Source organism: Vanessa cardui, chromosome 10, assembly GCF_905220365.1.
Source record: "Vanessa cardui chromosome 10, ilVanCard2.1, whole genome shotgun sequence".
NCBI classification, from domain to species: Eukaryota; Metazoa; Arthropoda; class Insecta; order Lepidoptera; family Nymphalidae; genus Vanessa; species Vanessa cardui.
In genome coordinates, this window is record NC_061132.1 from 9,597,074 (window position 1) to 9,623,803 (window position 26,730).

Genomic DNA, 26,730 nt, shown 5'->3' on the forward strand with positions numbered 1-26,730 from the left:
AGTTATTTTTATTTGAAATTTGTAGATGTTCTTTCAACTTTAAAAAAATATTATTCAATATGGATTCACTCTCACTGACACCGGCAGTGTTTATGTATTCTGTGCCAGTATTAGTAGTGTCAAATCTATATCGTCAATGGTCATTCCGTCATTCGTCAGATGTAATCACAATCAGAGTTGAACTCAGAGCGTCCGGCAAGAAAATTAAAAACAATTGTACATTATATAGATTTATAAAATGACTGCGTTTGAGGAATTCGGAGTGCTCTCCGAATTAGGCAAGGCTATTGATGAAATGGACTGGAATCTGCCAACAGATGTTCAGGCCGAAGCAATACCGCTTATTCTAGGCGGCGGTGATGTGCTTATGGCTGCTGAGACCGGTAGCGGTAAGACCGGTGCTTTCTGCCTTCCAATATTACAGATAGTTTGGGAAACTTTAAAAGATATTCAAGAAGGAAAAACTAGTAAGGTTATATCTCCAGTTTCGACAGAATGGACCATGTCACTATTCGATCGAACTGATGCGTTAGCCGTCACTCCAGATGGCTTGCGATGTCAATCTCGGGATCAGAATGGGTGGCACGGGTGTAGGGCTACTAAGGGTGTTCACACGAAGGGAGCCTACTATTATGAAGCTACTGTAACAGATGAAGGCTTATGTCGTGTGGGGTGGTCTACACAAGCTGTAAGATATTAATTCAATTACTACTACATTTATAGTATAATACATACAACCTTTTTTTCTAACATACAATATATTTAATTCATTTCAAATAATTCTAATTAAAATTGTGCAACATTGCATAATGAACACAACAAAATTAAAACAAATAGCATACAGACTAAGGTTTTTCCTATAGTGTAAATTTAGCCATCTCACATACAATGTCAAGCATTTATGAATTGTATTTTTTTACAAAACAGGCAAGATTAGATTTGGGCACAGATAGCCTTGGCTATGGTTTTGGTGGTACAGGCAAGAAATCAAATGCTAAAAATTTTGAAGACTATGGCAAAGCTTATGGGAAGAATGATGTTATTGGTGAGAAATATATATAATTATTAAAATATTTTGAATGTTATAGAACTGTTGGCTACATAAAATAAATTATAAACATATTTCAGGTTGTTACTTAAATTTGAACAACGGCGACATTACTTATACAATAAATGGTGAGGATATGGGTGTAGCATTTAAATTAAATCAATCAAGACGTTGTGACTGCTACTTCCCAGCGATTGTATTAAAGAATGCCGAGATGAGCTTCAATTTTGGTAGCACACCATTTAAGGTAATAAAGTAATATAACTTAATATAGTTTATCAAGGAAACAGTCAAAGGAAATGTTATAGAAAATTTGTAACAAACATTATTGATTTAATGATTTATTACCTAACTTAATTAAGTATATAAATAATGTTAAATTTTATTAAATATATATTAAAAATATTATTTATTTCAGTATCCTCCAACAGGGGAATATATAGGAATTGCGAAGGCTTCAAAAGATTGTGTAAAGCAGAATATTGTATCAGCCGTTGCATGTACTGGAGCTAAACAAGTCAACAATGCTCCCCAAGCTATAATTATAGAGGTAGAGAAGATTTTCTTTTCTCTTATTGTTAGACATTTGAGCAAATTTCCCAAGCTTGATGATAGGTGGTAGTATAAGTTGGTACTTTAAGAAGTATTAATCGTTACTCACACCACCTTTGTGAGACCAACCATGGGTGCTTATAAGTTTTTTTGTCCCTTGTGCCTATATCAACAATGACTTACACACTATATTAAAAGAAATACAACAATCAATTCTAATACATATTATATATGTGAAATTAACTCTGTCTGTTGCTCTTTCACAACCAAACCAATGAAACGAATTTGACGAAATTTATTGTTCATTATCAATGGGAATTTATGTTCATCACACCAATAAAAGTTACCAATTTTCTGTTTTTTTTTTTATGTTCTATTATATACTATTTTATGCTGTTATTAGTGTTCATTTCTTAGGTTTGATGCTAAAAAAATTTATATGTTATTCATTAATAATTCTAGCCATCGAGAGAATTAGCAGAACAAACATGTAACCAAATAACATTGTTCAAAAAATACCTAGACAATCCGAAAGTAAGGGAACTACTTGTTGTCGGAGGCATCAATGTCAAAGATCAGATTAATCAGTTGAACTCTGGGGTGGATATTGTTGTTGGAACACCCGGCAGACTGGAAGATCTCATTCAAGGAGGTATGAAAAAAATTATGAGATATAATAATATTAAATAAATATTAATTTTTAGTTCTATGTAATTTTTAATTCTATAAACATAATAGGCTATTTGACATTACGAAAAATAAATTGTGAATTATTGTAATCAGTGTATATTGTGAGTTTAAAAATGTTTATTTACTAACGAAACTTGAAAATAATACTTAATTTATTCAAAAATCAATAAATAAAAAGGCATTTTTTTCAAACGTTTGTCACGTGACACAAAACGCTCCTTATTGGCCGGCCTTATGATGAAGTCACTTTCTTGTAAACTTTGCGTTGCTACTATATGTACCACAGAGTAAAATACAGCAAAGTGACGTCACCGACCCCATTGCAGCGCCATATTGTCCAAGTAGCGTTTTCGCGCGTTATTTAGATATGGAATTTTTAATATGATATTTTTCGGCAAATATGTACTAGAAATAAAAAAAACAACCGTCCAGTCAAATAGCCTATTGCTGACGAGAAAAATTCACATGGTGGGCCACCAAAATAAGGATCATCCATTGTTACTTGCACTGTGATTTATAAATATAAATATAAATATGAGACAACATCACATACATTACTCTGATTCCAATGTAAGTAGCTAAAGTACTGTTATGGAAAATCAGAAGTAACGATGGTAACACAAACACCCAAACCCAAGACAACATAGATAACTAATGATAAATTTGAAACACGACATTTTTGAGGTTTAGTATTAGAGTGGCATTTATTCGTTCAGATTTTCTGAATGGTCAGTCTAGTCAGCCAGTCAATCAGCGACTGTAACAAAAAAAACAATGTTATGAATAGTTAACATGGTGGTGACCACATGCCAACAGGTGCTCCATCAGCCTGTTTGTTTCGTCTATATATTTTATAAAATGTAAACCAACTTAGCCAACTATATGAAATCATAAGTCTTCTAAAGGAATATTATTTATTTTTTAGGTTACTTAGCATTAACTCATTGTCGCTTCTTTGTACTGGATGAGGCCGACGGACTCCTCAAGGCCGGCTGCGGCGAACTCATTGAGAGGCTCCACAGACAAATACCAAAGATCACGTCGGACGGTCGCCGCCTACAAATGGTCGTTTGCTCGGCAACATTGCACGCTTTCGAAGTCAAGAAAATGGCGGTATGATAATTTATCTAAAAGTTTCGTTACACTTGTTTTATCTATAAACGCAAAAAGTAGACACAGGATACGTATATACATAACTTGACCATTTATTTCTTGACTCAAAACGGGACACTGATTTATTTCAGTCAATTTAAAGGTAGCCAAGATAAAAATATCCTTTTTTTTAAAGTCATTCATTAAGAATATATCACTTAGGTCAAAAGTTACAAATTATTAAAGGTATACGGTATACCACACTCGCACACCGCTCGCGTTCGACTGAGCTGCTGACAATTTCGTGTCCCAGAGTTCATCTCATGAACACCGTAACTCTTAATTTTAAAAAGGGACTGTCCCGTTTAAAAAGGGACGTCTGGTCATGTTAACTATACATGACGGCAGAGTAGAATAAAGTCACCGCCACACGTATGGTCGTATTCAACGCCTGAGCGGATTTTTCTTTGGCGTATCCATTAGTCGTTGTATGGTTGCCTTTAGACAATCTGGTAAGCCGCTTCCAAATAAGGGAATTACAATAAAAATATACTACTAAACATACTATATTTTTTAATTTACGCGCTTTAATATTAATACTACTTCGTAGTAAGAGTTTGATAGTTATATAATGTAATTCATGGTTTTATATTATAAAAGGAAGAGTAGGATATATCAAGTATTTACTTAGCTCTTTTTCATGACTAAGTTCGTAGCGTAATTTTTCATTTCCGTGTATTATTAAATTTACTCTCAACGCAACTAAAGAAGTATAACTTGAACAATGTATAAAATATCGCTATAACAGGAAAAGTTGATGCACTTCCCGACGTGGGTGGACCTGAAGGGCGAGGATGCGGTGCCGGAGACCGTGCACCACGTCGTCGTCAACGTCGACCCGCAGCGCGACCGCGGCTGGGAAACGCAGCGCAGGTACACACACGCGCACACACGCACACACTCGCACATACACACTCACACACACGTTTACACACACACGCACACACTCGCTCATACACACTCACACACACGTTTACACACACACGCACACACTCGCACAAACACACTCACACACACGTTTACACACACACGCACACTCTCGCACATACACACATGTTCACACACACACACACACACATACACACACACACACACGTTTACACACACACACACACAAACACACACACACACACACACACGTTCACACACACACACACACACATACGTTCACACACACACAAACGTTCACACACACACACACACACACACGTTCACACAAACACACACACACGTTCACACACACACACACAAACACACACACACACACACACACACACGCACACACACACACACACACACACACACACACACACACACACACACGCGCGCGCACACACACACACACACACAGACACACATACACAAACACACACTGCGCCCTGGCCAGCCCCAGGGTCAGAAGCGCCCAACCGTTAATAAATCACGGCTCAATATTTTTCAGTCATAAATCGCAGGCAAATTATCGTTACAAATACATAAAAAAATACTAGTTTAACATCTATGAACGTTAACATTGTCGCCTGGAAGGTTTGAATAACTGTCCGTTTGTAGTGCAATTCTGTAAACGCCTCGATCGATTTCGAATTTCCTAGTGTCATCACTTTAGGGTTCAGTTTTATTTAATAATGTTTGTTATTCTGTAACAATACTTCATATCATGTGATGTGAGAAGTGAGATACGAGACAATCGAACACTGATCGAACACTCTTGTTTTTTTTACAAAGCTTTCCAATAGCATAGAACTAAAAAATTAAATTGGAAAAGTCACTGGCGTCTTTTTTTTCTGCATAATATGTTAATATTCAGCACTAAACGCAAAGTGAGACTAATTTCACTTTTGTTTGTGTTTACTCAAATAAAAAAGGAATGTTATCAATATCAAACTATACGTATCTTGTAAAATTTTATGTTTTAAAATTTAATATCATTGTGAATCCTATTTCAATACGTTTCGTTTCTCAAAATATTCTAACTTCATAAAAAAATCCTGAAGATGAAGTAAGTACCTTATTTTATATATATCTTTTGTTAGTGCTTGATCAAACCTAGACAAAACTTCTTTACTGGCTCACATACGTCTTTAATTTATTTCAGTCTCGTTGAGCGCGTTTCGCACCCGTCGTCAGCCCAAGTAGAGGCGTTAGTATCCTTTTTAGAGGATAGACCTACCCTGGCAAAAGGCCTTATGAAAAACCGCAACGCTAAAGCCAGAGCTATCAAAGAATGGGAGAAAATTTCCGCCATATTAAACTGCTCCTGTGGGGGTACAATAAAATCAAGACAAAAGTGGATGAAGGTACGGACCTACTATAACATAACCATTATTTTGACGACCTCCGTGGTCGAGTGGTGTGTACACCGGTTTTCATGGGTACGCCACTCCGAGGTCCCGGGTTCGATTCCCGGCCGAGTCAATGTAGATTATGATTAGTTGTCTATGTTGTCTTGGGCCTGGGTGTTTGTGGTACCGTCGTTACTTCTGATTTTCCATAACACAAGTGCTTTAGCTACTTACATTGGGATCAGAGTAATGTATGTGATGTTGTCTCATATTTATTTATTTATTTTATATTTATTATAAAATAATAATGTTTTTAAAAAAAGAACGCAAGCAGAGTGAACGTTTATCTTTGCCTAGTACTGGTCAGATAAAAAAAACGCCGTTAAAAAGAAATGTGCCGCGCGCAACGCTGCCAGACTCGGGACGGGCGACGGAGGGGAGGAAGTTCCTGAGTTATCAGAAATTGAAGAGAGGATACTGGCACTGATGCGTGGAGGTGGACTTGGAGGTAGCGATGAACCGCAGTTGAAAGTTTTTGACGTTAGTTTCCTTTTGAATCATTATTTCCTTCTAGCATGGGTATTTTATATATATTGGACAAAAAAAGTACGCACTGCTTAGAATTTAATATTGGTGATATTTTACAAATGAAAATAGTTAATTAGTACTATCACAGCCGTTTTAATGATAGTTTATAAATTCAGGATAAAATTATCAGTATAAAATCAACACAAATATTAGAAATTAATAAAAAAATAAAGAAATCTGTAGGATGCTTATTTTATGCTGGACAAATAAAAGAACGCATACCAAGAAAAAAGAAACTTAAATGTTCACATTCGCTATTAATATTTTGTGTGGCCACCTTTAGCATGAATTCCTGTAAACGCCGAGGCATACTTTCTACTAGGTTTTGAATATGCTGTTCTTCGACTTTTTCCCACGTCTCTTGCAAAGCAGCGAAAAGTTTGTCTTTGTTGGTTACTTCGCCTTTATTAACCTTACGGTCGAAAATCGACCACAGATTCTCTCAGATTAAATCTGGGGATTGTGCTGGCCAATCCAGAAATTTAATCCGCGAAGAACGGAAAAAGCCGTTGATTTTCGAGCCGTGTGCTTAGGGTCGTTATCTTGTTGAAAGATAAATTCATTCCGCACCGACCTTCAGCAGGGATTCTTCCAGATTTTCATTTATTAATCCAATGTAAACATCCAATGTAAACAACATCATCAACATAGTACCATTGATTCGAACTAAATTTCCCACTCCAGACCACGCGAAGCACCCCCTCACTAATACATTTCCTCCTCCGTGTTTGACAGTCCTTTAAAAGTTGCTTTCTAAAAGTTGTTCTCCCGGCTTAAACCAAACGCGTGATCGTTGTTTTTGACCAAATAAACTTGTTCTCGTCACTCCAAATAACTTGTTCTCAGAACGCAATCGGCTTCCAATCCACATATTTTTTTGCGAACACGAGGCGCTTGTTTTTATTAATTTTTCGAATTAACGAACGACGTTGTGCAAAATCAAAAGTCGAGATGGCGCAGTGGTTAGAACTCGTGCATCTTAACCGTTGATTGCGGGTTCAAACCCAGGCAAGCACTGCTGATTCATGTGCTTAATTTGTCTTTACAATTCATCTCGTGCTTAGCGGTGAAGGAAAACATCGTGAGGAAACCTGCATGTGACAAATTTCATAGAAATTGTGCCACATGTGTATTCCACCAACCCGCATTGGAACAGCGTGGTGGTAAATTTTCCAAACCTTCTCCTCAAAGGGAGAGGAGGCCTTTAGCCCAGCAGTGGGAATTTACAGGCTGTTGTTGTTGTTGTTGTTGTTGTTGTAGTTGTACTTTTTCTGTCCGGTACTGTATATAGAAGGTAGACTCCTTAGACTTTGCAAAGGAGGTATATCCAAAAAATATGTTCTAAGTATAAAGGATGGTGCCGCTTGAAGTTTGCCCCACTCAAAAAGTTCGGAGTTAACAAGCATGTCATATAGAGTAACGACGTTATCAAATTAAATTAAACGACTAGTAATACCAGTTGACAGAAAGCTGATAAAGTTATCAAATAAAAGTATTATTTTCGAATAAAATACTTCACGCGGTAATTAAAACAAAGTTAAACACTATTTGACAAAATTAGTTCACTAATCTGTGAAATCGGCAACCTGGCGGTATCAGTCGTACATAGTAAAATAGGCTATTTGACAACGCGAAAAATAAATTGTGAATTATTGTAATCAGTGTATATTATGAGTTTAAGAATGGTTATTTACTAACGAAACTTGAAAATAATACTTAATTTATTCAAAAATCAATAAATAAAAATGCATTTTTTCAAACTTTTGTCACGTGACACGAAACGCTCCTGATTGGCCGGGCCTATGATAAAGTCATTTTCTTGTAAACCTTGCTTTTCTACCAAACCAGTCAAATAGCCTATTAGGTACTTGCTACACTACGATTTATGCACTGGATTATTTGTCCTTTATGGGTTGTTGTTTACAAATTACAAACTTATTTTGAATAAAGTGTTGTTTATAATTGAAAATTAAAGTGCTTTGTTTATCCTTTTGTGTCAACCCTACCAAAATCGAAGTGAAGTGAAGTAGAATTATTAGGTCATATCATACAGAAACGCATCGGAATTATTCAAGTGGCTGTAAATTCTTGATGTTTTCATGGCTCAATTGCATTCTAAAACGACTATTTAACTTAATTAACACACAACGTAGTACTGATGATTTAATTTCCAAATTAATGTAAAAAAAATTATTAGGACATATTGAGGAAAGTAATCTACTTAATTCTATACTATACTATTTTTTTGACAATATATATACTTGCGTTTTTACGTTAGAATGAGGCAAATTATTAAGTTCATAACCGGCAAGTTGATTTCTTGGGTCATGTAACCATAAAACATATCATCGCACGGCGTAAACGCTGGGCGTACACGCTCACCCACTCCCCGCACAGCCCGCTTTACCTTTCGACGTTACTTTCGGTTAATGAATCGGTACGACAACATTTGAATTATTTCGGCTGTAAAATATTGTCCATCTAATATTTATATAAAAATATCTCTGATACTGTTATAGAATATTGTAAAAATGCCCTATAGCTAAAGTATTTAATGTACTTGATTGTTTATTTTTTTGTGTTTGATCTCAGAACGCTATAGATTAATATTTTTCATGCGCCTACGTCATCGCCACATTGTACTAAAGCATTTTATTTTAGCTTCATTGTTGATAAATAAAATTAATTAGTTTTTATTTTTCGTGTTTCCGAATCTAAGATCAGTAGTGATATTCAGGGATTTGTTAAAATATTGTATATTTAGTATTTTAGTCTCGTCCAGTAAATATTTCTGCTATACACTGATTATTACTACATAGCCCAGAGAGAGAGACCCTGCTTTAACTTAACCCTCTGATGTACTGACGAATACGATAAACAATAAAATCCGAAAGAATACAGACAGCTTGTCAACTGTGGTCTTATTGAGAATTCCATATAGTAACTAATATGATTGAGCGGAATCTGTCATTGTCCTTTATGTAAAATTTTAATATTTATGTATTATATAATATATTATCCATCAGTAATAATAGTCTGCGATATTTGTAAAGAATCTCGTTTTTAATTATTTTTTCTTATTACAATACAACTGTATTGTTTCGATTAATTGTAAATTATAAGTTTTAAAGACAATAAAATAATCTAAGACTGTTTTTAGGATAATGTGAATGACATTGACGTAGAGTCAAAAATGCCGATAAACCAGTCACCATCGCTAAGCGAGGTAAGTTTATATATGAAAATTCAGTATTGCACTTGTTAAAGGACAGATTGAATTTATCTTTTCTTTTCAGCCCTCTTCAGAAATTACAAGGCAAGAGTGTGCAACCGCAGCGAGACATGATGACAATACAAGTACAACTTCGAGTAATTGCTTTTTTTTTTTTGGTTGATTCAGACCCATTTGTTGCAGGATGTTCTATTGCGTCTTATGTAAGCAATTAGGATTTGAAGGCATGGTGTTGGTTTTTACAATGAATAAAACACTGACTCAAATAAATATTTATACATTATGATTTTTTGAATTCGTTTATAGTATGGAGTGGTTAATGTATTACTTTAATAAGTTAAATTTATTTTTAAGCTTCTAAGCGTCGCACATTTCGGACTGTCAAAAGATCACCACCAACACGACGCCCTCAGTTTAGCAGCATAGCTGATAAATTTTTGAAATTGGAAGACCAGCGGCTCGCCCACGAAGGTAGAGTTGTCAAGTTGATTGAAGAAATGGCCCGAACTCACAGCGTTCTGGCAGAGGGAGTCAGGGCTCAAGCAGAAGCGCAAAGGGCTCTCGGCGAGGGACTGAAGGTTCTTGGAGAGGGGTTGAAGTCTCTGGCGGAATCAATGAAGATGTATCATTGATTAATTTAGTTATTTCATATACTATTGAAAAGACTGGCAAATGGTGATGGTAAGTACTTAACATGTGTGAATGATGGTTTGGCTGGAAAGAGAGTTGCTTGTGAGATGACTTCAGATAGGGAAGTATTGAAGAAGAAGCATGCTGCGCCGACGTGTAAATTGGGATATGGGTCGGAGGGTGATGAAGTACTTACCATCGTCCATAGATTAACAATGTATTGTTACTTTAGTCAACGATAATGCCCCACTCATTTTCGCCATCGTTACAGTGCAATTGTGCTGTTTAAGGAGTGGGAAATCTACTTTTATGTGACCACACAGAGTTATGTGGAAAAATACTAAAGGACTGATATCAACTGGTAATAAGCTCTACTAAATATGACCGATTTCAAATAACAATGTTATTCATTCAATGTGGAATACTTTGTATTATTATTTTAAAATAATAATTATTTTTTAAAAAATATGTTTTTATTTAAAATTTAACCCCACCAGGTCCCTGCATTTAATACATTTAAACCATGATAACAATATATTTTAACATGAAATACATCATACACAAACGCAAATATTGTGAAAGTATTTATTCGAAATAAATATTAACCAACTATGTAATACCGAATATGGAATTAATACGTTTTGTCTCGTGTTCCTGTCATTTTAAACGTAAGACATTAATCTTATGAAAATCTGTTATTACTATTACTTCGTTGGAGCTGAGATGGCCCAGTGGTTAGAACGCGTGCATCTTAACCGATGATTGCGGGTTCAAACCCAGGCAAGCACCACTATATGTATGTGCTTAATTGTGTTTATAATTCATCTCGTGCTCGGCGGTGAAGGAAAACATCGTGAGGAAACCTGCATGTGTCTAATTTCATCGAAATTCTGCCACATGTGCATTCCACCAACCCGCATTGGAACAGCGTGGTGGAATATGTTCCAACCCCTCTCCTTAATGGAAGAGGAGGCCTTATCTCAGCAGTGGGAAATGTACAGGCTGTTACTTTACTTTACTTTTTTTACAGTAGTCCAAAAATTGTGGTTGTAATAAATCACAACTGTTGTATGTAGTAAATACTCTCGATGTTACTGCTATTCGATAGTCATTAAATATTGAAAAATTTAGTCTCAGAATTCACTAAAAATAAAGGGAGTCATTTCAAGGCAATATATACTTATTACGATAAGCATGTAATTTATTTAGATCAACGTCCAAAGTCTTCTAAAAAAATAGATGCATAGTGTCAATATGATTAATATCTGAACATGCTTATTAAATAAATTTAGTAGGTTAGAAACATTAAATTACTAACAATGCTTCTTATTGTCCGCGGTCTTAATATTGCAACGAATGTCTCGCCAATACAAACGATTAATCCAGGGATGCAGTTAAAAAGATCTGCAAAGAATAATTTCGTACAAGCATGAGTGATACGCTGTCATTCGCCTCGTATTAATTAAGTTTTAACCTTAATTGGGCCTTGCAAACAATATTATAACCTTGCATGACGATTGTCTTCAGATTTGCTATAGAAATTTTAACATAATATGAAACAATCTGAGCTTAACCTGTTACTGTAATCAATTCAATTTACCAATAAAAGTCAAATAAAAGAAGTAACGTTATTGTAGATTTCTACAATCTCCAATTTCGAATTACAGAATAGCAAATAGTATTATGATTCAAAATCTGTTTAGCATAGCACTGCTTTACATGTCTACGCGATTACGATAAATGCATGACGGAAAACAAACATAAAAATGAATGTCAAAAGAGTAATCAAATTCGTTCAAAATTACTGGGTTGTAATTTTGTAAGATAGTAGCATTAATTGCGTCCTACGGAATCTGAGTGCTGGACCCAGCGCAATACGCTCTGCTTATACATACATACATACGTACATACATACATACATACATACATCTTGCTTATATTTTTTTCTAAAAGCCACACATAATTCATAAAGTTGTAGTTATAAAGTAGGATAGTGATGAAAAACAATTTATAGAAATATCTGAAATAGTTTATTTCCTTTTGTTGTAGCCAAATAATGACGGATGGCGTGCACGCGAAAGATAATATCCGCAGCGGGAACACCACTCCGGAGACGTTATCCGAGGCTGTGAAGATTCTCAAGGGAGAATATTGTGTGAGAGCCATTCGAGAGCATAAAATGGATAGGTGCGTATTATTGTATTATTATATTTTTTTTATGGTATAGGTTGGCGGACGACCATATGGGCCATCTGATATGCCATATGGGTCAGTGGTCACCATCACCCATAGACAATGACGCTGTAAGAAATATTAGCTATTCCTTACATCGTCAATGTGCCACCAACCTTGGGAACTAAGTTATGTCCCTTGTGCCTGTAGTTACACTGGCTCACTCACCCTTCAAACCTGAACACAACAATATTGAGTACTATTATTTGGCGGTAGAATGACTGATGAGTGGGTGGTACCTACCCAGACGGGCTTGCACAGAGCCCTACCACCAAGTAAATGTTTGAATGTTTCTTATAAAATGTGTAAGTATATTTGAAATTGGCATTGGCTGATAAGTGTTTCAAATAAACATTGTAATATGTAAGACAAATATTCATATGAAATTTAATTAAACCTTGTAAAGAAAAGTAAGAAAGTTTAGTCTATTATTTAGTTTATAAGGCTGTATATCTTAAATCTCTGGGCTTCAGAACAAAAATGTCGATCAGGTCTTAAAGTCTTAAAGTGATTGGTTTTTGTCTGAAGACATTTTTAGTGTCTTAAAAATGTTCCTACCCCGCTAGTTAAGTGCCTGTTGCCTGTAGTATAATATAAAGTGCTGCGTTCGCGCATGCGTGAATTCTCTTTGCGCAATTGGCACTAATTTATATTAAGTAATTAGAGACGAGATGGCCCAGTGGTTAGAACGCGTGCATCTTAAACGATGATTGCGGGTTCAAACCCAGGCAAGCACCTCTGATTCATGTGCTTAATTTGTCTTTACAATTCATCTCGTGCTCAGCGGTGAAGGAAAACATCGTGAGGAAACCTGCATGTGACAAATTTCATAGAAATTCTGCCACATGTGTGTTCCACCAACCCGCATTGGAACAGCGTGGTGGAATATGTTCCAAACCTTCTCCTCTAAGGGAGAGAAGGCCTTTAGCCCAGCAGTGGGAATTTACAGGCTGTTGTTGTTGTTGTAATTATATATTTAATTTTCAGAGCAATTATCTTCTGCCGCACAAAACTAGACTGCGATAACTTAGAGCGGTATCTGAAGTCATTTAAAAACGAGTTCTCGTGCGTGTGCCTGCACGGAGACCGCAAGCCCGCCGAGCGGAAGGCTAACTTGGAGCAGTTCAAGCAGAAGCAGGTCAAGTTCCTCATCTGCACGGACGTCGCCGCCAGAGGAATCGATATATCGGGACTGCCTTTCAGTGAGTTATCGTTGTTTAGTTAGTATTAAGTATCGTTGTAATTCCGGATTCGCTTGTCTGACTGTTGCAGTAAATTACCATACATAATAACACAATGTTATTATGTTATTATATATATTACATTACGCTTTTAAACATTATCAAGATTAATTAATCTAATTTCAAATATATACAAATCAAAAATATATTAATTGAGTTTTGAAACAAGGGTGAAATGATATCCTTTTATAATATAAGGAGGTGTACGGCTTAATGGGTCACCGGATCGGGAGTGGTTACCACCGCCAGACATAGACATAGACAGTTGCTCTATTAGAAATATTAAGTATGACTTATAACACCAATGCGAAATAATAGTTAGAAAGATTCCTGAAAATGTTCCATATATCAAGTCACGAGCTGATAACGTAAATAAATATGTATATACATTTTATACGATAAATTTGAAATATGGATTTGTTCACTCACGAAGGCGTACCCCTTCGTTACTCGTACTACGTTAAAATATCGGCATTCATTAACAAATATCATCAATATTTTTTGTTGTTTTTATTTATATTTTCATATTCTGAGACAAAATGTAAATGTAAGTACGAATGTTACTTGTACTAATGTACACAGATAATTTATTGTGGAGGCTTTTATGATCAAACAGATTTATAAATTCGAATTATTATTAAAAAATGTTAAGTAACTTGTTTCTATACAAAAAAAAATGTAAAATAAAGTTTTATTATATTGCACAAAAATATTGAACTTGATTAAAAAAAAGAAAACAAATATTTAATTAATTCGACGACCTCCATGGTCGAGTGGTGTGTACACCGGTTTTCATGGGTACGCCACTCTGAGGTCCCGGGTTCGATTCCCGGCCGAGTCGATGTAGATTACCATTAGTTTTCCATGTTGTCTTGGGTCTGGGTGTTTGTGGTGCCGTCGTTACTTCTGATTTCCATAACACAAGTGCTTCAGCTACTTACATTGGGATCAGAGTAATGTATGTGATGTTGTCTCATATTTATATTTATTTATTAATTAATTTGATAATTTCAGTGATCAATGTGACATTACCGGACGAGAAATCAAACTACGTGCATCGCATCGGTCGAGTGGGTCGAGCTGAGCGCATGGGACTGGCCATAAGTCTCGTGTCCACTGTGCCAGAAAAGGTAAATAACATACTTGGAAGAGAATCTAATTTAACGAAAATTTTATTTAATAATATCGGTTATTCAATAATATTAATAGTAAACGCACACTAAAAACAGTAACAAACATTTAATTGTTGAACGTTAATAGGCTATTTGACAATGCGTAAAATAAATTGTGAATTATTGTAATAAGTGTATATTATGAGTTTAAAATGGTTATTTACTAACGAAACTTGAAAATAATACTTAATTTTTTGAATAAAAAATCAATACATAAATAAAAATGCATTTTTTCATACGTTTGTCACGTGACACAAAACGCTCCTAATTGGCCGGGCTTATGATGAAGTCACTTTCTTGTAAACCTTGCTTTTCTACTATATGTACCACAGATTAAAATACAGCAAAGTGACGTCTTCTACCCCATTGCAGCGCCATATTGTCCAAGTAGCGTTTTCGTGCGTTATTTAAATATGGAATTTTTAATATGATATTTTTCGGCAAATATGTACTAGAAATAAAAAATATTAACTTTACTGGGTTCCTTAACCTAAACTTAAAATAGCCTATTTTTTATTCATAAATCTAGCATTTAATACAGAATGTATATCTTTGTAAGACCATTTTTATTCTAACTACTTCATATGTTATGCCTTAATTAATGTATCCTATATATGTAATTAATCATAACTTCCTAATTCACTTTTATATATGTCTCTTAATAAGGTGTGGTACCACGGCGAATGGTGTTCGTCACGAGGTCGGAATTGCTGGAACACTAATCTAATCGATGACAGGCCCAAAGGTTGCTGCATGTGGTACAACGAGCCACAGGTGATTATCCTTATATGAAACCATTGACTTATATGTATTTTTAGCAATCAGAAGGAAAAATAATTAAAAAAAAAAACAATCGAAACAACCTATAGCTAATTCATTTGAAAATAATCTTAATCTTTAACAATAATTCAAATTGTAATCAAATTTTGAGCAATCACAAACAACCCTTAATTTCAAATATGACAAACACATAAATAAATACAAAACCATAATTATAAATAAACGATCTTACTGCTAAGTAGTTAAAGTACCGACACTCTTACCGACCGACGACTGATGACAAAGTGACCTGCAGTCTATCGAGCGATCGTTTTTATACGAGTCGGAAGGTACGCCAACTACCCGCAATAAGTTCGGCTTATACTATATTAGTAGACGCGATGTTCAGAAATCCATAGTGAATATCATAGATTAATCAAGCCAAATCCAATATCGCGTCAATTAGCTGTGAAATGTTATTTATTTAGCTTTTTTCCTGTTATGGTTGGAATAGAGTACTAAAATATAAGTAAAGAAGTAAGTAAAGTAACAGCCTGTAAATTTCGCACTGCTGATTCCTCTCCCATTAAGGAGAGGGCTTGGAAGATACTCCACCACGCTGTTTCAATGCGGGTTGATGGAATGCACATGTGACAGAATTTCGATGAAATTAGACACATGCAGGGTTCCTTACGATGTTTTCCTTCACCGCCGAGTACGAGATGAATTATAAACACAAATTAAGCACTTATATATAGTGGTGCTTGCCTGGGTTTGAACCCGAAATCATCGGTTATAAGATGCACGTGGTCTGGGCTGGGCCATCTCGGCTCACAAAAATATAAATCAATTCATAAATCAATAATGTATAAATATATAGCTATTGACATGGATGCGTTGAATTACTTTTTAAGCATTTATTGCATTAAGCCAATCAATTCAGCTGGCACACTGACTATTAACACAATTGTAAAAAAATAGCAATTAACGGTGCTTTAACGTATGAAAAATTAATAAAAAGTAGTACTAGTTTTTATATATAAGATATTCAATTATTTATTTTAGTACCTAGCGGATATTGAAGACCATTTGAATATAACGATACAGCAAATAGAGACTGATATGAAAGTACCGTGCAACGAATTTGACGGAAAAGTTGTCTATGGTCAAAAAAGAACGCAAGTTGGTTCTGGCTATCAGGTAAGCTGCATACAATATGTGTGTATTGATTATATTCACGGATATTGTAACTGATAAAAAATCCATTTATATGTCATAGTTTTTTTTTGTCACAAGTAAAGACCTTAAAATTTAGGTTTTAAAGAATAATTCGAATCATACATTAAAAAAAAGGATTATTTTGTAAGAATAGCGTTGTTTTCAGATTATTCCTTTTTTATTGTATAGGTTGGCGGACGAGCATATAGGTCACCTGATGGTAAGTGCTCACCATCACCCATAGACAATGACGCTGAAAGAAATATCAACTATTCCTTACATCGTCAATGCGCCACCAACCTTGGGAACTAAGATGTTGTGTGATATGTGCCTTGTGCCTGTTACACTGGCTCACTCACCCTTCAAACCGGAACACAACAATACTGAGCCCCGTTATTTGGCGGTAGAATAACTGATGAGTGGGTGGTACCTACCCAGACGGGCTTGCACAAAGCCATACCACCAAGTTCAGACTAATAATCTAAAAATAACAATATTTAATTATATTTATTAACTTGTTCTATTATTTTAGGATCACGTCACTCAAATGGCCCCGGTGGTTAGATCCCTACAAGAATTGGAGTCTCAGGCACAGCTGTATTACCTAAAGATGCACCATAATGTGGCCGTGGCGTAATGTTGCCATTTAAACAATTTTCAATATAAGCTCATATACATAACAATGCTATGAATAGCCTTATTATACATATATTGTCAAGCTTAAAATATCTTAATAAATTAATATTTAAAGATATTGTCATATTTTTATTTTTTTATGTATTTCTCGTAATTTTATTAAAACTTAAATTTCTATGAAACACCCATAATAAAAAAAATCTTATTGATTCTAAATTTATTTATCTATACGTTTAATATTTTGAATGAAACAATTATTTCACATCAAAGGTCTTGTAATGTTAAATCAAAAACAGAATAACATTTTGTAAAGAATTAGTTTAACCATGGCATAAGATGGTCGTTGGCAGTCGTTTTGAGAGATTTTCCACCTGTTTTACTTTTTTAATACACGAAATTGACTTGGAAAGTTTTATAGCAGATAGCTTTTTATTTTCACTTGAAAATCACACGTTCATTTAAATAATGAAACATAACACAATTTTATTACATTCCTAGCAATTGTATATCATAGGGCAGTGATTACACTAATCAAAATAAACTCGTTACAAAAATGTCTTTTTCCCCAAACATTGGTAAAATTATTCGTGAAACAAATAAACAAAGTAAAGTGAGACAATGCGTTAGTATATCTCTCAAACAGTTAAGTCTCAACTGAAAATGTTAACCCGTTCAAACGATTGAAGAATCGTTCTCATACGTGATATTTTGTAGAAAACACAAATAAAACTAAGAGGAAAATAGTTTCTATTTTTTATTTATAAGCTACAATTTATTCGATTTCATTTAATATTAAATTCCTTTTCAAAACAATGTGTTTAAATGTAACATGGAAGTAGGATTCGTTTAAATCATATAAGTCCTAAAGCTCCATTCACCCTGTGGAAAAATCATTCGTAGTGTAAGGGTTTTAACACAGTATTTGCAATCCTTTGGAGTAGTGCGTTCACTTTGAACTTGTTCGTTTAAAGAAGTGGTTATAAAAGTACTGCAAGTTTAATATGCAATAGCCGGCACTAATTTTAAAAGCATTACAATGCTAAAATAATAATTACAAATAATTGTTTGACTAAACAAAGTAAGAAACTAGGATTTCCAAAATATATTATTCTATTTATTTTACATAAATCTAAAATTTTAAATTACATTACATAATAAGTTTATCGCTTATGAAATTTAACAGAGTTTTATTTAAGTATTACAATGATTTACCTCAGATTAGTAATAAAATATACGCCTTTTGTCGAAGGCAGTATTATAATAAGGTTAGTTAATCACAAAAGGCGTTACGGTATTATCAAATGAGCATAGGAACTACAAAAAGCAATGCTATTTATAGCGATAATGTTGCTGGATTTTTAAACTAACACATATAGAAAATTTCCAAATCGATACAAGTGTAACTTTTAAATGCCAGAAATTCAGTCTTAAAATGCCTTAATTTAGAGAAAGAAAGTGTGACAATATAAGAAAATATTTATGTGATTTTTCTAACAATGAAACTAAGATAAAAATTAAATCCAGCAGCATTATTTATATATAATAATTTAAATAAAAATCAACCAATAGTATGTTTGGTACAAGTTATCTAATAACTAAAAGATCTATCAGTCGTTACTTTTTGGCTTAAAAATTAACAAAGGAAGAAACAAGAGCTTTAGTCGAGGATCCTTATTCTAAGTAGCAAACATTTTCAACGACTGACAAACCGCAACCGCTCGCAATACATCAACACTTATTACGAAATATAATTTAGTGAATTTATTTCACCGGCTACAATAGCTTTATTAATTATAAAAAATTGATTGTATTAAAAATTCTTCTAGTTTACATGGCTATGCTATCCCAGTCTATAAATTGATCAATACTCCATCGATATCCGTATTCGATTAGTATGATCTTTGATTGTTTTGATTGTTCTTAATACCTTTTATCCATGATTTTCATAGTCTGGGACAACATATCTCTTAGACATAAAAGTTGCAGCCTCTATCACAAACGCTTATCAAGAATCAACTAATAAAAGTCTCGTGACTGAAAAAGTTCATTTGAAATTAAATTTATAAAACGACATGAACAGACTTATTTAATTAGAGCGTTTGTTACAATGGTAAGTAGGGACGTTTATAGCGATAATAACACCATCCAGAATATATTGTTTTAATAGTGATACAATATATGGCGTCCATTTGTTAGTGTAATGTATTCGTGAAGCGTTATAGTAAGAGAACGCCCTTAAATGATGACGACCGACATGGATCTTATTCAGGTGGGTATTTGTTCATTACAATGCAACAAAAACAAAATATTCATAATGTTGACAAAACTAATAATATTTTAAAATATTCAAATGCTAATTAACTCAACGGACTCCGTAAATGTTCTCTTTAATAAGTAAGCAACACTTACAACCTCGTGTCTTTCACATAATTAAATTACTTTACTTACGAAGTAGTTCTAAACTAGTGATAAATACGTAAACTATTCGAGAGTTTGTGTCTTGACCGTATTTGAGTAATAAAGTCCTTACATTTGTAACACAACTAAATAATACATAAAAATCAAAAATTATAAATACAACAATCATTAATTATTTCGTTTTTTAATCTGTGTATAATTATTAAACATGTCTAATACTAGAGTGCAGAAAGTAAGCAGATTTAAATTCATCAATATGTTACAAAAATACTTTGGGATATTTCAAAACACTGTATTTCATTAAATTAATGTTATTAGAATGCTTCAAAAAATTCTCAAAATGTTTCTACTTTCTAATATATATTGATAGACTAGTTTCTGAAACGATGATCAAATTCAGATCAATTAATTTCATTCGAATGATAGTTCTGAGTGATCTGACTTTGATCAGTGTGTCAGAGACGAGTGGTTTTTGTATGAAATTTATTTGTACCTTACTAAACGTCTAAATCACTTATATATTATGAACTGTTCTCTAACAGGAACTTTTTCATAAGATACTAAAACAATAAACATTGGACATTAAACTAATTTGAATGAAGTGATCTGTATCCAAAAGTTACATTTTTAATTTACACTAGTTTCGATTTGTCAATATTAAATATAATTCAAATTTTTACAAATTACAAAAATGAAAAAAAATTTATAAAATACTGACATTACATATTTTGTTTTACTTAAACCATATATCTGCAGCTCACATATAACTATGTGAAATATTTCTTATTTTGAACAAATACTTTCGACGATATTTTAATGCTTAATTTGAACGCAAAATTTATATAATATATGTGATACAAACGAATAACGCAGTGTGCTCTTATGCAGTACCAATAAACAGGGAACAGGGCAGAGTCAACTATCTACATAGGTTTCTAAGCTTATTTCCCGGTGGCAATTATCATACTTAGTTCAGTTCTGGTAATATTATAATTTATTAATAAGTTCCAAATATTGTAACTAATTGCTTTTTATATTATGTTAATGTTTAATTATGTAAGTTAAAATGTTTATATGTTATATTATTAGTGTAGTGTAAGTTTGCTTGAGTATTTTTTGGTTGTGTTGTTTTTTTTTTAAATATTTAATCTAATGCTATCATTGGTGATTCAATAATATTCATTATACTACAAAACACATAAATTTTCATCCCAAACTACAAAATTGATCATGACTATGAAAATAAACTTTTCAGAAAACAAAAATACATGTGATATTACATTTTATTTGAGCAGTTGACTCTGCCTTACAAAGCAGGCACAATTGGCTAAACAATTTATTAACTACATAAGTAGTAATTATGTTGAAAATACTGAAGATCAATGCACATCATGCGAATCGAGTGGTACATATCATGTATATTATTTTAAGGACACAATTTCAAAGTACACAATGACAAAATTATTACACCATGTATATATAAATACGATATACACAATTTGAGTTGGCAAAAGGTGGTTTTGGCGCGCACGAGGCAGCTACACCATTTAGATAACTTGTGTTAGGCCACTCATCTCACTACTTAACAATATAGCAGTATGCAATCTCAAACAAAACTTCTATAACAAACTTTATATTATCTAAGTTAAATCAATAAATATTTGTTTTAAGTCCAACTGAGGCTTCTTGATACAGTCCTGAAAAAAAAAAGTTGGTAAAATTAATTATTTTAATATTTTAATTGTTATTATGACATACTCATATGATAAGTCTATATAAAAGAAAACTAATAATAACAGCTTATATATGTCCTACTCTACCTAAGATTTCCACTTCTGTGGTTTGGACAAGCTAGCTTGTTAGGAGCTAATGTCAGTATACTGCTTCTCTGATTTATATCCATCATACGCATCATAATATTTTCCTTCAGCAAGTACACCCAACAAACTATAACCTCAACAATATCATACACATATTATATTGATCTAATACAATAAATTTAATATTGAAGATCCTAGTTCATGACTTAACAAAACCATACTAATAACAGGCAACGTTCAAAAGAATGTAGCCCTTATTTCATTAGTTTTAAGGGGTACTTTTCAATCCAACATCATCATATCATATTACTTATAGAATACAAGCAGTCCCTTACCCAGGTCAAAGAGCCAACCAGGGGTGGTGTCGCAGCGACTCCTTGGAGCGGTCGCCGTAGTCGTAGGTGAGCTCCTCGCCCGGCGCGATGTCGTGCGCGGCCAGCAGCACGAGGCGCGGCCCGTCCACCCACAGCGCCTTGGTGAGCAGGTTGCCGTTCCGGGAGTGGTTCACTAGCCGACCCAGTCGACCCGTTTCGGCCGTCGCGTCGATACTGAAAATTCCAATTACATTTTTTTTAGTATCATGTTTTCTTTATTAAAATTAACAATAAATTTGCTGCATAATCAACTCAAAATACAACCACAACAGCCTGTAAATTCCCACTGCTGGGCTAAAGGCCTCCTCTCCCTTTGAGGAGAAGGTTTGGAACATATTCCACTACGCTGTTCCAATGCGGGTTGGTGGATTACACATGTGGCAGAATTTCTATGAAATTTGTCACATGCAGGTTTCTTGACGATGTGTTCCTTCACCGCTGAGCACGAGATGAATTATAAAGATAACTTAAGCACATGAATCAGCGGTGCTTGCCTGGGTTTGAACCCGCAATCATCGGTTAAGATGCACGTGTTCTAACCACTGGGCCAAAATACAAAGCTTTTTATAAATTCTTGTCTTTTTTTTAGGAGCTGTAGTCCAGCAATATACTAGACATAAAAAGACATACTAAATATGTTCTAATAAATAAATATACATATTTTTTTATTACTACACATAAACAAAACCTTGTATTGTAGTTACAATGCAACCATTACCTAATGAGATGAAACATTCAATATAGGTTAATATATCTTTTTTGTATAAAGGCGGTGATGCCAATTACTTTTAAACTTTTTAACAGTGGATAATTAGGCTTTACAGGACAATAATATTGATTGATGTTCATTTATACATTTTTTACAGGGATATATTTTCGAACCAGTGTTAGCTTTAAATTTAATACTTGTTAGTTGTAACAGCTACTTGAAGAATGAAACCTTTTTTGATTAATTAAAAAAAAAAAAAAAAAACATATCGATAGATAGATCTCACATAAAATTGAACTCACCAATACTGTTGATCTTGAAGTCGAAAATAATACATATAGCAGCCGGCACTCGGGTCCAGAGCATATTTACGTTCTCTCTCACGAGCCTCTGCAACTCCCACTAACTCCCCAGAGTATTCAACCACGAACTGACCGCGTCCGAACGGGCGGGTTGCGATCACGCCGCGACCTTTACCGTCGAAAGACGCAACCTGAGAAACAAATGAATTCTTAATAATTGTTATATATAACAATTTGTGCTTAATATGTATGATTCTAAGCAATGATGTTCTAGTAAACAGATATGTTATTAACGCGCAAAAAGTGAAGATTAGAAAACGTCTTAATTGGGACGTTTGCCTTTAGTTGATCATATATCAACCATCATAATTACGTAGTAATACGTTTTGCGTAATTAAAACATCTAGTTATTCCTTTTACTTATTGCTTTTATCAAGCTATCCTTTTTACTTTTAACGAAATGTAAAAATAAACTAAAATAAACGGTCCCCGGCGCGGCACACTTTTTTCTGTTGTTTAGTATGCTGTATGGATATAACATATCTGTTTATTAGAATATCATTGATGCTAAGCAAATATTTAGTATATTACAAACCATTGTTAAACAATTTGGAAATTATGAATTATTGAAAATCATAGATGTACAAATTTGTACGTGAATTTTAACATACTAAGTAGTATTATGAATTTTTTAATAATATATTAAAATATTAATGGATAATAAACCCGTAACAGTATATCATGTATTTAATTATTTTTTAGTTTCTATGTCAATCATATAAAAATAGAAAAATTTAATTGTGACAAATTATTTTAGTTATGTGTTTAATAGTCGAGATGGCCCAGTGGTTAAAAAGCATGCATCTTAACCAATGATTGCGGGTTCAAACCCATGCAAGCGCCGCTGATTCATGTGCTTAATTTGTCTTTATAATTCATCTGGTGCTCAGCGGTGAAGGAAAAACATCGTGAGGAAACCTGCATGTGACAAATTTCATAGAAATTCTGCCACATGTGTATTCCACCAACCCGCATTGGAACAGCGTGGTGGAATATGTCCAAAACCTTCTCCTCAAAGGGAGAGGACGCCTTTAGCCCAGCAGTGGGAATTTATAGGCTGTTATTGTAGTTGATGTGTTTAAATATAATGATTTTATTCATAATCGATATTTCTGTTAATTGTGTTTTAACTTCCAGGTAACTAAACCTACATTTATGTTGTTTTTAAAGGTGGAAAAAATAACTTCAGTTCACTTTCCACATATCTAGTTCTGAGAAAACTACATTATTAAAAAACAAAAGAAGAGTTATCTTATTAAATTATACTAGATAAAAAAATTACTACTTGTTAGTATGTATATAAATATTATTATACCAAACATCTACAATGTTGTCTGAACATTGTTTTTTATTTTTAAATCTTGAATCTTATCTGTTGCACTTCAAAGAGTTATTAAAAGATTAAAATTTTGTATACATTCTTTAATCTACCAATATTATGAAATGTAATTAATAAATCACTGTCTAAAAATTTCCATAAAGAATGTTTATATAAATTATCTTGAATAATACAATTATTATAATATTATTTAATAATATCCTTCTTTATTATTAAATAATTCTAATTTATTTATAGAATTAAAGTTGAAGATGTTTAGGAATCATATTTTATTTTTAATCTGTATTAATAGACTGAATGATAGGAGAATAAGTTTACCTGAAGACCATCTTCCCTTTGCTCTCTGATTGCTCTCTCCAAATCTCTCATTTTCTCTGCCATTACACATTTAGATGTTTTTCTTACACTCCTTCTTACAGGAAAGTACTCAGTGAGTTTGTGATTTGTATTACCACTTAATTTATGCTCAGTTTTAATATTTTTTTCTAATTGAGGCGATGGAGGAAGTTGTTCTACTTTAGGACTTTTAAGTTCTTCTTTGAAATATTCTGTGAGTTTGTGACTCTCGGCAGATCGAGCAGCAGCTCTGGCCGCCCTTGATCTTGCTGAGTTGCCATTCGTCATGTTTGTAATACCATTGGAAGCCTTTAATGGTTTTGATTTTAAGTCCGTCTTCTTTATGAGAGGTTCAGAGTTTAATTCTTCATTTTCAGTCTTTAGAGGTGCAGTCACAATAATCCTACATTAGAAATAATATTAATAAAATTTTTTGACATTATAAAAATAGCACTTTTTTTTAAATAAATTACCTGCGTTTTCTATAATTCTTTGCTGGTTTAACTTGTTTCTCTTCACACAATTCAATCCTGTGAGGTGTTTTTACACCTTCTTGGGAGGCCATTAAGCTATTAACTGAAATAATTGAATTATGAACAATTAATAAATCATTTCCATATATGAAAGTTTGTGTTTGTATGAATAATAATTATCTTGATATACTAATGTCTTCACAACACATTTTAAAGATAAGAAGATTTTTATACTAATTTCTCTTAGCCCACTAACAATTAACCTTACTGTGATAAGGCACATAACTATGTCTATATAATTAAAAAAAAAAAGCAGTGATTATTTTTTTTGTATGTGTATATTAATGAAGTCATTACTAAACTACCTTCTTAAAACATTAAGAATTTAAATAGGTTTTTAATTTATATTACCATATCCAATATTATAGTGTGATTGCTATATGATCATCAAACTGATTTTATTTTTTATTTATTACCTAGGTAATCAAATTATGAAAATACACTTTAAATAATAGTTGCGACCCCACAAATCATTTTATTTTATAGGAGGGTAGAGTATGCATTGCATTACAAATTAAAATTATTAAATACCGGAAACGCATGGTAAAGTATGGTGGTTGTAATATACAGCGGTCACCACTTGTACAAAAAAAATCCTACTTAACCGAAACGGTAACAAAGAATTAGATTTAAGCATATCATAGCAGCATGCAATGTTTATTTATGTAAATAGAATATACTAACCTCGAACCATTTCCACTTGAACTTGAAAATCACTGTTTCATAATCCAAAAACACCATCGAAGGTATACTTAACTTAACCCCATACAAACAAAACTAGACAGATCATATAGATTCGAATTACAAATGTTTTGTAATAGACCTTGTCATATTAGATGAGTTTATGTTCAACATCTAAAAATATGTTATTTAATTATGACACGTAACCAAAAAAATATTGTATAATTAAAATAGGATTATTTGGCGTATTTTATAAATTATTCACTCACTAAAATTAGTTAAAATCGGTAAAACATTGCTTTCTATTGTCAAAATTGATACTTCTTTTTAGAAAATGGACGCTTTAGTTCACAGAGTGTATAAGAGTTTTAAATTAAACTCACTTTATGTCTCTGGCCAAACAGATTAACAATAATTATATAGGTACAACACACTCGGAAAGACAGTCCACAGATAAGTGACCCTCGCATAGAAAAATCAAAGCAAAATCATACTTACATAACGGGATTGCCGATAGTACCGTAAATAATGTAATTAAAATAACGTGTAACCCTAACATCAGTTTATATATTGGTACATGTATTTTGTTTCTGAAACTAACAACAAACAAACACATACATGACATCCAAAAAATATAATATTATTTTTATTTTAAAATTAATTTACTTGGAATCGCATTTTGTAACTTTATATAACAGTGTTATTTAAAAATATTTTTAGCGACTA

General features: G+C 33.3%; 3 protein-coding genes across 4 annotated transcripts; 2 read left to right on the top strand and 1 right to left on the bottom strand.

The window, feature by feature from the left end:
* Nucleotides 1-131: 131 nt before the first annotated feature.
* Nucleotides 132-17,599, top strand: LOC124532876 (ATP-dependent RNA helicase Ddx1). Its single transcript, XM_047107989.1, has 13 exons — nt 132-688; nt 928-1,045; nt 1,129-1,295; nt 1,467-1,598; nt 2,063-2,252; nt 3,216-3,403; nt 4,191-4,315; nt 12,224-12,361; nt 13,394-13,608; nt 14,662-14,777; nt 15,486-15,593; nt 16,644-16,778; nt 17,329-17,599. The coding sequence occupies exons 1-13, from the start codon at nt 239-241 to the stop codon at nt 17,431-17,433; spliced, it is 2,187 nt and encodes a 728-aa protein (XP_046963945.1). The 5' UTR covers nt 132-238; the 3' UTR covers nt 17,434-17,599.
* On the top strand, nt 5,174-10,465 carry LOC124532877. Its single transcript, XM_047107990.1, has 4 exons — nt 5,174-5,739; nt 6,082-6,264; nt 9,473-9,538; nt 9,609-10,465. Exons 1-4 carry the CDS (start codon nt 5,629-5,631, stop codon nt 9,705-9,707), a joined length of 459 nt encoding a protein of 152 aa, XP_046963946.1. The 5' UTR covers nt 5,174-5,628; the 3' UTR covers nt 9,708-10,465.
* A 3,479-nt stretch (nt 17,600-21,078) lies between the features above and the next one.
* Nucleotides 21,079-26,408, bottom strand: LOC124532782 (histone-lysine N-methyltransferase PR-Set7). Of its 2 annotated transcripts, XM_047107854.1 has the most exons (7): nt 26,274-26,408; nt 26,008-26,178; nt 25,264-25,366; nt 24,773-25,193; nt 23,056-23,246; nt 22,006-22,218; nt 21,079-21,547 (listed from the first exon to the last, which is right to left on the bottom strand). In XM_047107854.1, the coding sequence occupies exons 2-6, from the start codon at nt 26,015-26,017 to the stop codon at nt 22,011-22,013; spliced, it is 933 nt and encodes a 310-aa protein (XP_046963810.1). In that variant the 5' UTR covers nt 26,018-26,178; nt 26,274-26,408; the 3' UTR covers nt 21,079-21,547; nt 22,006-22,010. The 2 variants fall into 2 exon arrangements, with proteins under 2 accessions (XP_046963810.1, XP_046963809.1); XM_047107853.1 differs by having other exon boundaries at nt 26,008-26,401.
* Nucleotides 26,409-26,730: the final 322 nt, after the last annotated feature.